Source organism: Xyrauchen texanus, chromosome 10 (genome assembly GCF_025860055.1).
Source record: "Xyrauchen texanus isolate HMW12.3.18 chromosome 10, RBS_HiC_50CHRs, whole genome shotgun sequence".
Classification (NCBI taxonomy): Eukaryota; Metazoa; Chordata; class Actinopteri; order Cypriniformes; family Catostomidae; genus Xyrauchen; species Xyrauchen texanus.
Genome location: NC_068285.1, coordinates 33270590 through 33284959, shown reverse-complemented (window position 1 = coordinate 33284959; position 14370 = coordinate 33270590). Strand labels below are relative to the sequence as shown.

Here is a 14370-nt window from a genome sequence, read left to right as displayed (position 1 = left end):
TGGAGTCTTATTGTAATGTTTAATGTGTGTGTTCATGTATATCATGTCTTTTATTTTGTAATTCTAGTTCCTGTTTCATGTCATGTGTTCCCTAGTCATGTGATGTCCTGTTTTCCCTCCATGTTCATGTGTCTTGTTTTCATTGGTTCATTGTTTGATTCATTTGTTTTGAATTCTGTTTGTTCATTGGTTTATGTTCTCACATGGCATGAATTTTACCCTCATTGTTTTCCATAGTCCATTGTCAGGAATTGTTGATGTAATGTTGGTTCATAGTCTAGTCATGCCATGTCAAGTCAAGTTTATGTCATAGTCTAATCAAGTTCATGCTTATGTTTGTTATGGTTTAGATTCACGTTTTGGAGATCACTTATGTAAATAAATTGCAATTGGGTTCCTCGTTTCTTCATCATAGTGTTCGTCATTGCCAAGGCAGGAAGAAACATTATGCTTATGGATTACTTTTATGTTTCCCTTATGTGATTTTTGGAGCTACAAAGGTCTGATCACCATTTACTTGCATTGTGAGGACCAACAGAGCTGAAATATTCTTCTAAAAAAACTTCTGAAGAAAGAAAGTCATACACATATGGGATGGCACGAGTGTGAGTAAATGATGAGAGAATTTTCATTTTTGGGTGAACTATCCCTTTAATGAAATCATGAAAACAGCATCAATTTGTTGATTACATTCATAGTTTTGTAATTTTTATCCTAAATTAATTTTATTTTATTTTATTACTATTTTTTACCATTAACTTACTAATATCCCTGAACAATAATATTTTATTTGTTAACATTTTTTCATGTATTACTGTAGGTATTGTGAACTAATAATTAACAATCATTTTAACAGCATTTGTTCATCTTGGTTAATGTTAATTTCTGAAAATAAATGGCTCTTTGTTATTTCTTTAGTTCATCACCTAATTTTAACATTTACCATTTTGATATTAATAATCTATTAGTATATGTTGACTAATAGATAATTAGCCATCATTAACAAACGTTGTACAGGTATTGTTCATTGTAGTTCATGTTTACTAATGTAGTTAACTAATGTATACTACATGTATGATAAATGTTCAGTACATGTATGCTTTATTTATTTTTGTAATTATTTCAAAAATATGATGCCATAGTGTTTTGTCACATGACTCAGTATGCGCAAAGTTTGAGCATAATGACCAACTGAAATAAGCTGGTTTAAATAAAATTATGCATAACGTGTAACAAAGACAAAACAATGTACACAGGAGGACACGGGTCGCACAAGGTTCAAAATGTGGTGTTCATGCCACGAAACACTGTAAAAATACTGTCAACACTGTAAAAACTGTATGCAATGCAACAGCCAAATATGTCCATCGCGCATGAAAATAGTGCCGATGGAATGCAAGAACACGTTCTGAACAAGTTTTCACTTCCCAATGTAACTTTTCAAAGTATGAGGTTATGAAGAGCATTTTAGAAAGTTTCTTTTTTAGGTGAATTAAAAAGCCATTCCAGAATGGATGAGAGGTGTAAATGTATCAAAATCAATGCGTTTTCAAATGCATGTGGCCTAAGTCTACATCGGGCAGATTGACAAATTCAATTGCAACATGGATTGCTGTGGCCTGGAGGTGAGTAATAGGCTTATGTTCAATTACATGGAAATAATAATATACAGTATTGACTTCTAAAGCCACTTTTTATAATGCCTATTCAATGCTTTACTCGTCTGACACAATAATGTAGTCTTAGAATTATTTATTTGGAGATTTCTCAGCAAATATTGATATGGTATTATTTGTGTGAATAAGCAGAATGTAATCTATTATATTTTTAAGTTAGTAAAGGAGACACAGCATGCAAATCCATAAAATAAGCAGCCAAATGTTTGCCAGTGCCTTTGTAATGCAGCCCATTGACTGCATATGAGATAACTGTAATAGGCCAGTTATCTGCAGCATAAGCGCACACCAGGGGACGGGGCATATGACACTCAGGGAGAGCTTGATGTGTCACATTATGTACGCTCTCCAGAAGCCTTTGATTTCTCAGCACCACTCTTATAATTTAGTTTAATTAAATTTGCTCTGTTTACATGAAAGAGCCAGACACTACCTCCTCAGCATGCAAGCAATTTATATTTGAGCGGTGTGGAGTGGGTGAGTGTAGTCAACAAAACAACACTCAAACTAACCTCCTTGTTATCCTGAGAAAATTGCTGTCACCCCCTTGTTTGATAGCAGAGCTAGACAAGATCAGGCAAGCCATGCCTGAGACCGGCCAAACATGTCTGATGACAGCTACTGTGACATTATCAGCTCTACATAAAACAGACAGAAGCAGAGAATCAACATTCCAGAGTTATGTTTGAGACATCAACATAACATGTCTGAGATGTTGGTCACATTCATTTTGTGATTCACTCCAATAAAAACATCTGTGTAGGGTGATGAATGCCTTGTTTTCCCTTTTTATGAGTCATATAATATGTCACACATAGTTGTAATCTCTTGTTGGATAGACAATGAAACACACAACATCAATATAAATATAGTATCTGAAACATAAACCCTTCAATGTATAATCAACTTTATAAATGTAAGCATGTTTACGAATCCTTTGAGGTTTACAGAATATAGGGAAGAATAAAATAAGGGAATTCATTAATTTAATTTATTAAATTGATCATATAAATTTAACACAGAATCAAAACGCATGTACCCATATACATTTTGGTTTTATTTAGTGCTGGACCCCTTTGTGTTTCTGTGGAGAAGTATCTAGTATGCAAAACTGCCCCCATCAAGGTTATCTTGTCACTCGAGGAATCATTTCAGCCTGTGTTGGTTTGCTCTACACAGAAACATCTCATCGTTGTCAACAGGAAGCCGTCTTCTGTTGGTGAATTCCAAAATTTGAATCGGCTTGTATCATTTGCTTAACTGACTGACTAGGCAACAGTTCAGTCACAGTAATCATTCTCTCTCTGACATGCTATCTGCCATGACGATTCACAGCTTCTCTGTCAAAAACATTTGAATATGGATATTCCATGATCAAACACAACATTAAACACACTGCACACACTGTCCTCTACAACATCTGTGATTTCAAAGCAGCCTCAGCCCACCTTTTACAAACAGTTTGCACAAAAACATAGTACTATATTAAGTTTAATATGGTTATATTCCGATTATTTAAACACATTAACCACACATCGGCACATCAGACACACAGGCACTCAGGCAGACAGGCAGCAGCCCCTCCCAGCTCCTGTTGTGTTTTTCTTGGCTTGTGTGGAGGTGAGTGGTGAACTTGGTCTTGCTAACACGCATGGCTCATGAGCTACTAGCTAATGTAATAAGTTAGCTAAAGTTTATCTAAGGCAATATATCATGGCAATTCAGGCTAATGTACTGTACTTAATGGAGACACTACAGGTGAATACAGTAAAATTTGCATCTAATAATGTCATCACAATTGCCACATTGATAAGTAAAATAGGTGTTAAATAATTAAAATATGCTAATTTGCATACATTTGACACGGCACTGCAGGTGAATAGGTTAAACAAAATAACTAAAGCATATCACACATAAAGCATATGCTGTATTCCAATAACACCAAATGGATTCAAACAATGTATTGCCTTTATTAGTGATACAAATTATTAGTGAAACTATGTCCCTCTCCTTGAAGCAGTCATTATTCTATATACTTGAAACTAGTAGCGTATAAAACATGCACATTGTGGCAATGTTTCCTTTGCTGTTGCTTGCTCTTGTGATAAACCTAGTGAATACTACAGAAGGCATGGTCTCTGTGTGATCTGATTATTTTGTAGAAATCTGTTGATTATGAAACAATTGCGTGAGTGTGAGGGAACTCAAATACATTGGTAAGGAAGTCAGAAGTTGTGTTAATATAGTTAACTTTTTGTTTACATTTTTTTTTTTTAAATAAATAATTATGAGATGTGCTCTTTTTTTCCACTTGAGCCCCTGCCCCCCAAAATGTCTGTGCACGTCCCTGGCTGGCAGTATCAATCAAAGTTTTGTGTCATATAAAAACCTTATTCGGAATACATCTACTGTAACATATTTATTGATTTATATGTGCTCAAATGAAGGTATTTAAGTGACATGGATAGTTAGTAACCCATTTTTGAGTAAGGACAGATTCTTTTTTGTTGTCAAGGACATTCAATTACAAAAATGCATCATATAAAATGGCCGAAGTGAGCATCTACTATGCTGGCAGGAAAAGAACATGTGTGTCTTTTTTTCAGAATCTGCTGATCACATGTACAGGAATATTCCAATAGCTGTAAAGTAGGGCTGCACAATTAATAAAAAAATTACAATATTTGCAATTACATAATCGTGAAATGTGTCAATTACAGGATTCCATTTCAGTGTACTCCCATTCCGCCAACATTTTCTATTTACAAACATGTTTTTTGGGCTGTTGTGTGCATGAATGGCAAATCAGACGCATTTAAAGACATATCAGTAATGCTCACTATCTAAATTATACTGTGAATAATTTATTCAAAATGTGAATAACACTTTGTCCTCATGCAATTAAAATAATAATGCAATTCAGGACACAGTTATCTGCTTGTTTTGATGCACAGCCCACAAAAAGAATGTTTTTTGAATCAATTATGATTTTTGTTAGAATCGTGCAGCCCTACTATAAAGCATGTAAATGTCTTTTTCAGAATAATGGCTTAACCATATGGACCTTAATTCATATTAATTCAAATGAGTGAATGCAAACATGCTCAATGGAAATCAACAATGAAACACCAAAAGTTCAATCATGTTGAAAGCTTTTAAAAGTGAACGTAAGTGTAAAAGTGTGCAGACAACGGCAAAGGTATAGAGTCAATCAATAGCTCTTATCAACATTATCAAATCATTGTTAATGCACATTTTCTTTTCTCTAGTAGTTCTATTTTCAATTAGGTCGATTACAAATCTATTACCTGTGCCTCAGATAGTTCAATGCTGATTAAAGAGACCACTGAGAATATGAGAGTACTTAATCCTTTCAAGTAGCATTTCACTTAACAAAATGAATCTGGAATTGCCAAGGGAATTTTTTTTAAAACTCTCAGTCAGCAAACTTTTTCTCAATGCTTTCAGACAGCATCAAGTGTGAAACACTGAATTTTAAATAGCTCTGAGAACATCCTGTTTCCTTGACTACAGATATATCACTGATTACTGTACCTGGAGGAGTATGCTCTCCACTTTCACTGATAATAAAGCACTGAGATTGAATGAAAGCAGCTGACATCCCTGAATCCTTGTTGTTTATTCCTCAATGATCATAAACATCTAGTTCTATTCAACATACACGAATTGAATCACACATCTCACCTCCTGCTGCCGTGTATCTTAGCAATGAAGTGATACACACTGGCTAGTGCTGAACAATAACATTAAGCCCAACAATACTATGAAGAAAATCCATTTCTGTATTGAGGATTATATTCCATTAGAGCATGGTACCCCCATTGTGTCCCATTTGGCAGGATTTAGCTTCCCCCCAACTGAGCAGAGACCCACAGATGGAGCGTCGCTATTAAAGCATACCAGCCACAGCTGTAGAAACATCCCTGAATCCAATCAGACATTTCTGAATTGGACAAAGAGCTTAAAACTTCACCGTTCAAACTAATTCTCCGCTCTGTCCCATTAAAGATTCCAACGCTTTGAGGATATTTTAGATCTTCCACTCCCACCGTTTCTTTTGATATTTATGACAAAACACTATAAAGCACCAAAGCTGTGGTAACTGATATATCCCAAATTCAAAAGCCTACTCTACTGGTGCTCATTTGCATTGGTTTTGAGAAGCAGCCCCAAGGCCAGAACAAAGTCCAACCTTCCAACAAAAGAAAACATTTATGACAATGCTCTGTAGTCCAAGAATACCAAACCATGACATCTGGATTCTGCAGTGTGGAACCTTAAAGGGAATTGTTTGCTGAAAATGAAAATCCCTTTACACTATCCCTTTAAATAACAATCGATCTGGGGAAATTCCAATGTAAAGGACAGGTGCAGACACTGTGAAAAGCATGCCATTGCTGCAAAGCAGTGAGTGCCAGTGCAAAACATGGAACTCAGCCTGAAGCTCTGCTCAGCCAACCAGGAAAACACTATCTGTCTAATAAATGTGCAGGGCCAGGCTTTTTGTCCAGAGCAACACAGTGTTTGACCTCAATCCAACTGTTTTTGTTTCTAGACGCCTCTTTGATCAGGGGAAACCGATGGATTTAAAACAATACTGAGTGATCCTAAACCTTCTATGTTGTCTGTGTACCGAGCTGTCATGCTGCTGTTCTGTCGCAATAGACTTTATTTGTGCTGAGAGGGAACATTTACAGTGCACTGATATTTATAGTTTGCTGACTTGGATAACCATCTGGCAGATAATCTACCGTAATGATGAGTTATGTGTGATCAGTGTTTATGCCTTTATCACATACCTCGTGGAACTAACAAAGGGCATTAACCAACAATTCTGAGCAGGAAATATTAAGCACACTAAAAGAAAAAGATCAAATACAAACAATGAGAATGCGGAAAAAAGATACGTTTGCTTGTTTGTTCAAGATAAAGTTAAAGAATGCCTACACAGCAGTTTCACTTCTTTGTATATATATATATATATATATATATCTCAATATTTTTTATAATACATTTTTTATATTAATAATATTTTATTAATATATTATATTTTAATATATTATTTTATGAATATGATGTAAAAAAAAGCTGCTTAAGGTTACAACTACACATTTTCACTTGTTATGTTTATATATTACTCATCTAGGCCTATATACAATATCCCTCTATGCATAATAATGTATGTAAATATATAAGTCAGCTCCATAGATTTCAGTCCATAGTATTTATACAGTTTATATATATATATATATATATATATATATATATATATATATATATATATATATATATATATATATATATATATATATATATATATATATAAAGGGTACAACAGGACTAATGGCTTAAGGAAAATTATATATTTTTCTGGTAACAAAAATAAATTTATTTTTTTTTCAATATTGATGGAGCAACAAATTTGAGTGAAATGTTTTTTTTAAAAAAGGTGGCATGGGGGGCATTTTACCCCACACCTGGGCAATAGTTATAGGGCACAATCTGTCAACTTTTGCAAATACTTTGAGACAAGATGCTTTTAATGACTAACAAATTAAATATAATGCTTATTTAAAATAGCCACTGATTCAGCCGGCTGAATCATTTCTTGTTAATTTCAAACACATTTGCCAATTTATTACATCTCAAGTTCTATAAACAAATTAATCTCCATTTGGATTGAATCAGTCAACGTGAGCCCACTTTGAAAATGTTTTATGACAAATCCATTCCCTCTTCTGTTTACAATGTGTTTAATAGGGGCCTTTAGACCCAGCAACAGGCTTTTTGTACCCCAAATACTATCTTTTCAATTACTGGAAAATTATTGAATTTATATATATATATATATATAAAATCACATTGATACATAAAACTGAAAAATACACAAAATGAGGCCAAATACGTATAGGCTATTGTCTCAAAATACATTTGATTTCCAGGATATGAATTAGTTACATGAATTTACAATATATATATATATATATATATATATATATATATATATATATATATATATATATATATATTTTAATACAGGTGCAGCATTAGGAAGTCAACAGTTGATCAGCAACTCTACGTCATAATTAGTGATAAGACTATTCTTATATTTAAAACTTCCTCATAAGAGCACGCACGCATCATTCCGTTATAGGCTACTTTCCCTTCAATCGCTATGCAGGTAATTTGAACGTAAAAATGAACAGCACTGCGATTTGTTCTTCTCTCACGTGCTGCGGCATATACAAGATTTGACAGAAGTTCTGTGTATATAGTAATGACAATCTTCAATGTATAAATTATCATTACATAGATGACATTCTATGCGCAACTTTTCCAGTCATGTAGTGTTCGAGTGGGCTGTTATCGGAGCACTTACCCGAGACGAGCATCCGTAGATCAGCTGTTTCTCGTATTACGAGTTTATGTGAGGAGCTCAGGTTCCGTAAGCACAAAACAGCACTCAATCAAATGACCAGGGCAACATGCTGTATATCAAAATATGATAAAGAAGACTGTGAATGTGAGGCTTGAGAGGGCTGCAGTGCGCCAGACACTACATATCGGTCCTGTGCTGTGTGACTCCCTCCAGCCCCTGTCTGTCCTCCGCTACACTTTAAACATAAGGAGGGGTGGAGTGACAGAGAGCAGCTGCACCGCAGTGTGTCACGGGAACTGTAGTTTTGCTTTCACTATGTCATTATGCCTCTGCAACAAAGCACTGGACCATCCTGATTTGTATGTACGCATGTATATATATATATATATATATATATATATATATATATATATATATATATATATATATATATATATATATATATATATAATAGTACAATTGCGAGTGTGATATTGCTTATATACAACAGTTCAATGAACAAATAAAAAAAATTTTTTTAGGAAAAACCTAGTCTGATGTGTCTCTCAGCTGTGATGAGCCATAATGCTGAAGTTGTTTGTTTAAAGCTGTTTAAAGCTATTTCTAGCTTTAGAAGTGTAGTAGTAATATGAGCGATCACTGAGTGCTGTTGTATGTAAATAATGACTGTTGATGACTTCACATCACACAACTGGCTCATATTACACACAAAGATTATCTTTTGCCACCACCTGCTGTCTAACATATGTAACGTCAAAAAATTACATTTAAAGAGACGCATATACGGTAGCTTTTAACAGATCTGCACTGCTCTTACACTTTAGATTAGAACGGCACGAACACAAGAGGAGTGATACACACTCACAGTGAAGCGTCCGAGTGCTGATGGTGTCAGACCATCAGTGCTCATGGAACGTCTCTCGTCCAATCAGATTTGGTCAATATCTTAAGGAGAATTAACAAATTTAATTTGCTTATTTAAGTTGATTTAACAAGTGGATATTTCAAAATGTCTGTCAGCATGTTGCAAAGAAATTAAATATTTACAATAAACTATATTACTAAGAACAGGCCCCTGTATAGCTTGTTTAAGAGGGGACAACATTTAAATGTCCCACTTTAAAATTGCCTGAAAAGAGGCCCTTCAAATATTTTTCTGCCCAGTATTTATTATTTCTTAATCTTTGCTTATGACTAAGGCAGGAGTCTATATTTTCTATAAAGGTATAATGTCAGGTCATATGGCATTTGGATCATAATTAAAAGTAATTTAATTTAAAATAAAATTTACAATGCTATATATTGCATCAATATATATATAATCAAATTATGCAATTACTATCACTTAATATTATGTTTCTTTTCTTTCTTTTTGAAAGATCATTTACACACCATATTGATAACTGGAATTCTGACTTTTAATAAGTTATAATTTGGAATTTAGTTGAAACCATACAATTTATGGTAAGATACACTCAAAAATAGCTTCAGCATAGCAGAAACTTAAAAATGGCACCATGACTTTAACTGCCAATTTACTTATTATTCAGTATATACAGTACAATGGTAAACACTAAAAACTCTGAATACAGTGTAAATTTACACAAATATAAAATTTGCAAGTCTATAATTTGCAATGCAAGACCCAGCGAACCTTATGCGACATTATTTGTTAGAAGTAATACATTTGTTTTACACAGTAATACATTTGTTTTGTTTTTTACCATAAAGTAAGACATTAGCACAGTCCCACGCTGCTGAGCTACAGAGCACTTTTTATATTGAGCACCAAGGTCTATTACTTCATGGGGAACATCCCAAATTTACCTAGCACAAGAGATAATGAGAGCAATTCTGAAATATAACTTTGAACCCATATTCTAAAAGATTGACCTCCTCCGTTGAGGGTTCCACCTCGTTGTTTTGATGCTCACAACATTTTGGATTAAATGAAGTAAATCCCTGAGGCATTTAATGGCATAGTTTCAGTAAGGCAAAGAGAAACTTGTTTTTAGCAGGGGCTTGATAGGAAGTCCGCGCTTCAAGCTGGCTGTCTAAATATAGCTCTAATGTGTGACCACAATAGTGTGTTTAGTTGTTCAGACCTATTTAGTCATCTGAACCATGACAACTTTGAGTTGTTGGAACACCAACGCATGTGTAAGTGACAAGATGCTTTTAACCAAATCTGAAACAGTCCATTTGTTCCTCAAAACAGAAACATTATGATTTGTTATGAGAGAAAATGCTCTTAGCACACTGGTAACATTGGTTACAGTTAGCATGTTCCTCTTAAGGTGCAGAGTCGTATTTGCATTTATTTAGCAAAAGATGTGCAACACAATGTTATAATGTTAAGATGTTTTCAAGATATTGTTCAACTATGCCTTTCTATATTGGCCTAACAAGATTAGCAAGCCAAATGATTTCTATATGTATCAGAATATATCAATTTGTTTTACAGAGTTCTCTGCAGTGGTTTAAATATTGTAAATTTAACTGTTCATACTGCCCAATACCATGACTTGTTGTGATCTACTGTAGAAATATAGTTCAGTTCAAGAGGTGTGCTTTGGCGTGGCAGAACATTTTTAATGCTGTCTTGAGCTATACTTATTATTCAACACTGGCACTGATAATAATGACTTGTGACCAGTCTCAATACACTCTCTATTCTAAACATGTTTTTCCTCATGTTCCGTCTTGAAAATGTGACTCCCTCATCTGTCTGTGTCAGAAACAACTACAAGAATTTTGTTGTGCTTGTTTGAGTATTCAGACTGCCTGTATGAATGCAAATTTTACAGGGCAGGATAATTAAATTCCTAATATTACATATAGCATTTAAATGTAAGAGATAGTAATAATGGTATGTTATTAGGATCATACAAGAACAAACAAATAAAACTAAACTCAGAAGTTCATAGGGACCTTATCACGAGGTAAGGGAAAGTAAAAAAAAAGTACAGGATGGTTGGGGAGTAACAGGATACATGTAACAGGATTACGTATTTAAAATACAAAATATAAGTAACTGTTTTCCAAAACAGTTACAATTTAAATAATTGGTATTTAGAATACAGTTACACAGTAAAACACTTTCTTATGATGTGTTACATTCATATGAGCAGACACAGAAGTACGTTTGAAGTAGGTTTGGAGCAGAAGAAATAAAATAAATGTGTTTGTAAATTGTCAGCTTTACGCCAATATAAATAGCTATTTCTAGACATTTTACATGCACATGTTACCAGGCACAAGCATATTTTTTTTAGCAAAAAAAAAATAAAAAATTCACATTGGATCATAATTTCTTTTTTCTAGTAAGACCTTTGATATTAGGCAAAAATCTTATTCTTGATAATAATTTTTGTATTGTTTTCCTGTAAAAATATCTAAAAATCCTTAAAACTAGATCAATTTGATGTATCTTGTTTTAGATACAACACTGCATAAGATATTTAGGTTTTTCAGAGAATGTATTTTTAACATGTGTATTTTGTTTTACTGTACTGGCAGAGTTTTTATAGTCAAAACAAGTGAAAAAAATCTATTTCACTTGTATTTAGTGCAAAAGTATTTAGAATACGTTACTGACCTTGAGTAAAGGAATATATTTCAAATGACATTTTACAGCATGTATTCTGTAATCTGTAGTTGAATACATTTCAGAAGTAACCCTCCCAACCCTGAGGATGGATATATGGAGCTCTATTTGGTATAAATCAGAGAATGGCCATAATATGGAAGAAAAAGTCAGCCTCACTTAATTACACTCTATCAACTCGCGACATCTACTGGATACAGCGTTTAGGGGAAATATTCAGATCGTAATGTCAAACGTATCCACGTTTTGACGGGACTGAGGGAAATTTGGCATTTTACATCGTATATTTTTCGCATTTAGTCCTACAAACGTTGCAGTGTCCACTTGCAAATACGTACGTCATGACTGACTGTATTTCAATCTAATTTAATTAAGCACATTTAACGCATTTGATAAAGCAGACAGCTGATTTGAAACAGATTAGCGCACATAAATTGATCTTTTTGTCCAAATTTTCCGTCAAAAGAACCTACCTACCGATAAATACGTCATCCACAGGTCAAGGGTCATTTAGAGCAAGATGGCCGCGTCCAAGGGAGCAGTAGTGTTAAAGATGGTTAAGAAAATTGCTATACAGTTTTGCCCTTTTGAATCTAATGTCCGTTCAACAAGGTAAGAACACTATACGTACCTCGATTCACTTTAAATGATCGTGGTTAATGTTGAAAGTGTCTGTTAGGTAACGTAAACGCTGTTAAAAGCGCGTCATACATTACTCCGTGCATGGCCAGATTTATTATTTATTTAGATAACACTACGTTTCTCTGTTCTTAAGGACATTTCGACCGTCCTGGACACTTCTCTAGATTTGACATTTTCAAATAACTTCAGTAACTTCATACTTGGAACTATTGTGGGCTGGCCAATGTCATTAATTGCGATAATAAGCTAATTCACTTGTTAAAGGGTAACTAAACCCTAAACCAACTTTTTTTAGTTAATGATCTGTAAGCATGGGGCTTTATTAGTACTGGTCATTGATTCAAGTATTTTTTTTTTTTTTGACATTTGTGTATAAAGTGTTTTAATTCTACAATATATGGTGTAAAATCGTCTGAGTGCTGCCCTCTTCAGGTTGAACGGTAGCTACTGCAGTTGAATTTTCCTATTGGCTGTTGCGGTACTTCGTGACGTAAGCAGTGACAGCTGACGTAAGCAGGTTCCAGCTCACCACGCCAGATTCATGTACATGTCGTCTTGCGACCGTGTGAGGAATAATAATAACATAGAGTCTGACAGCAGCTGTCAATTAATCCGTCACTACGAGTCTCAGGTCCCCCCCCAGCCCCGCACTCGGTTCGTTCCCTCTATCCCCGCCGGGGTCTGCCCACTTTTCCTGCATTTTCAAATATTTCTAGTGGGTGGAGTCAGACTCTGAGCAGGTGTTTAGTTACCCTTTAAATGAGCCCTGTCTTGGATATTGCTTAGAATGTATTTCATTGCTTTAGCTATTTTATAACAATTCACTACTGTGGAACCTCTGGCGCCCCTCTCTGTTGAAATACAATAATGACAGCTGGCGGTCATATTCAGTGTTTTGAATTTCTTCGGTAGAGTCCTCTTACCTAGTCTGCATCTGATATTATCAGAATTGAAATGATTCCCGAAGGTTAGGTGAAAAGTCTTCAAATTAATCTATTAAAGAAAGAGTTCACCCAAAAAAGAAAATTCTCTCATTATTTACTCACCCTCATGCCATCCCAGATATGTTTGACTTTCTTTCCTCTGCAGAACACAAATGAAGATTTTTAGAAAATATCTGAGCTCTTCAGGTCTATTCAATGTAAGTGAATGGTGGCCAGATCTTTGAAACTCCAAAAAGCACATGAATTTTATGGACCTACAGAGCTGAAATATTCTTCTAAAAATCTTCATTTGTGTTCTGCAGAAGACAGACTTTTTTGAGTGAACGTTTCCTTTAACAAGCACTGTAATCCTTTATGTTCTCTCACATTTTATTTCTTATGTCTACTCCTGTCCCACAGAGATTTTCTCGTGATGGTCGGGTCTGAAAAGGCCAGATCCACACATTTAAACTGTGAAGTTATTACAGAAGTAAAGCATGACCGGTCTGAGCCTATGATTGACATCATATTCAGTGAGTAACCTCAAGTTCAAACCTGTGAAAACCAATAAGGCATAGTGTCTTTTGTGATGATACATCTTTTGGTCTTTTTGCAGTGGACGGAGAGAGGCTGGTGATGAAAGGATCCAAACTAACCACTCAAGAAATGCTCTCAGCTCTACAAACCCGTTGCATTGCTAAAGATCCTCAGGCTAAAGCAGGGGACAAGAAATAGCCTATTCTTAGTGTGTTTCTTTTGTGTATTTATGTTTGTAAACAATAAACAATTTGTATATCATGTCTTTATGATTTTCAGACACTTTTGTCCTTTAGTTTTAAAGAATAAACTAACTAGGCCTCAATGTTATCACAAGGTGAACAGGTGCACGATAGACCTACTTATGCACTGTCCCTGCTCCTTTAAAGTGAAAAATACTTATACGAACATGTGAATATTATTACACCGAACAAAACTTAAAACATGTGAAAGGGTCATTTTTGCATCACATCCAGGTAAATCATAACATTTGATGCTGAAATATTTAGTGGAGGTTGCTAAGACAAGCATGTCTATATTAATACTTAGAGTTAGGGTTTTTAAAAAGGCTAGGAAGCAGAATAT

At 34.6% G+C, this 14370-nt stretch overlaps 2 protein-coding genes across 4 annotated transcripts in view; one reads left to right on the top strand and one right to left on the bottom strand.

The window, feature by feature from the left end:
- The window catches only part of LOC127650033 (phosphoprotein associated with glycosphingolipid-enriched microdomains 1-like), a 73240-nt gene extending 64947 nt beyond the window's left edge, over nt 1-8293 (bottom strand). For 2 of the 3 annotated variants that reach the window (XM_052135153.1, XM_052135155.1), the window contains exon 1: nt 8077-8293. The gene's annotated coding sequence lies outside the window, so the exon portion shown is untranslated. Of the gene's footprint in view, nt 1-2188; nt 2315-8076 lie in introns of all 3 variants that reach the window. The other variant, XM_052135154.1, reaches the window with a different exon arrangement.
- A 3910-nt stretch (nt 8294-12203) lies between these two features.
- On the top strand, nt 12204-14043 carry mrpl53 (mitochondrial ribosomal protein L53). The gene is made up of 3 exons (XM_052135162.1): nt 12204-12295; nt 13669-13781; nt 13865-14043. Exons 1-3 carry the CDS (start codon nt 12204-12206, stop codon nt 13981-13983), a joined length of 324 nt encoding a protein of 107 aa, XP_051991122.1. The 3' UTR covers nt 13984-14043.
- Nucleotides 14044-14370: the final 327 nt, after the last annotated feature.

What these genes read in the sequence shown, in the direction of transcription:
- mrpl53 (XM_052135162.1), top strand. Translation starts at nt 12,204, where the DNA reads ATGGCCGCGTCCAAGGGAGCAGTAGTGTTAAAGATGGTTAAGAAAATT. An exon ending in TCTAATGTCCGTTCAACAAG is followed by an intron (nt 12,296 to 13,668) that starts GTAAGAACACTA and finishes CCTGTCCCACAG; the next exon opens with AGATTTTCTCGTGATGGTCG. An exon ending in TATGATTGACATCATATTCA is followed by an intron (nt 13,782 to 13,864) that starts GTGAGTAACCTC and finishes GTCTTTTTGCAG; the next exon opens with TGGACGGAGAGAGGCTGGTG.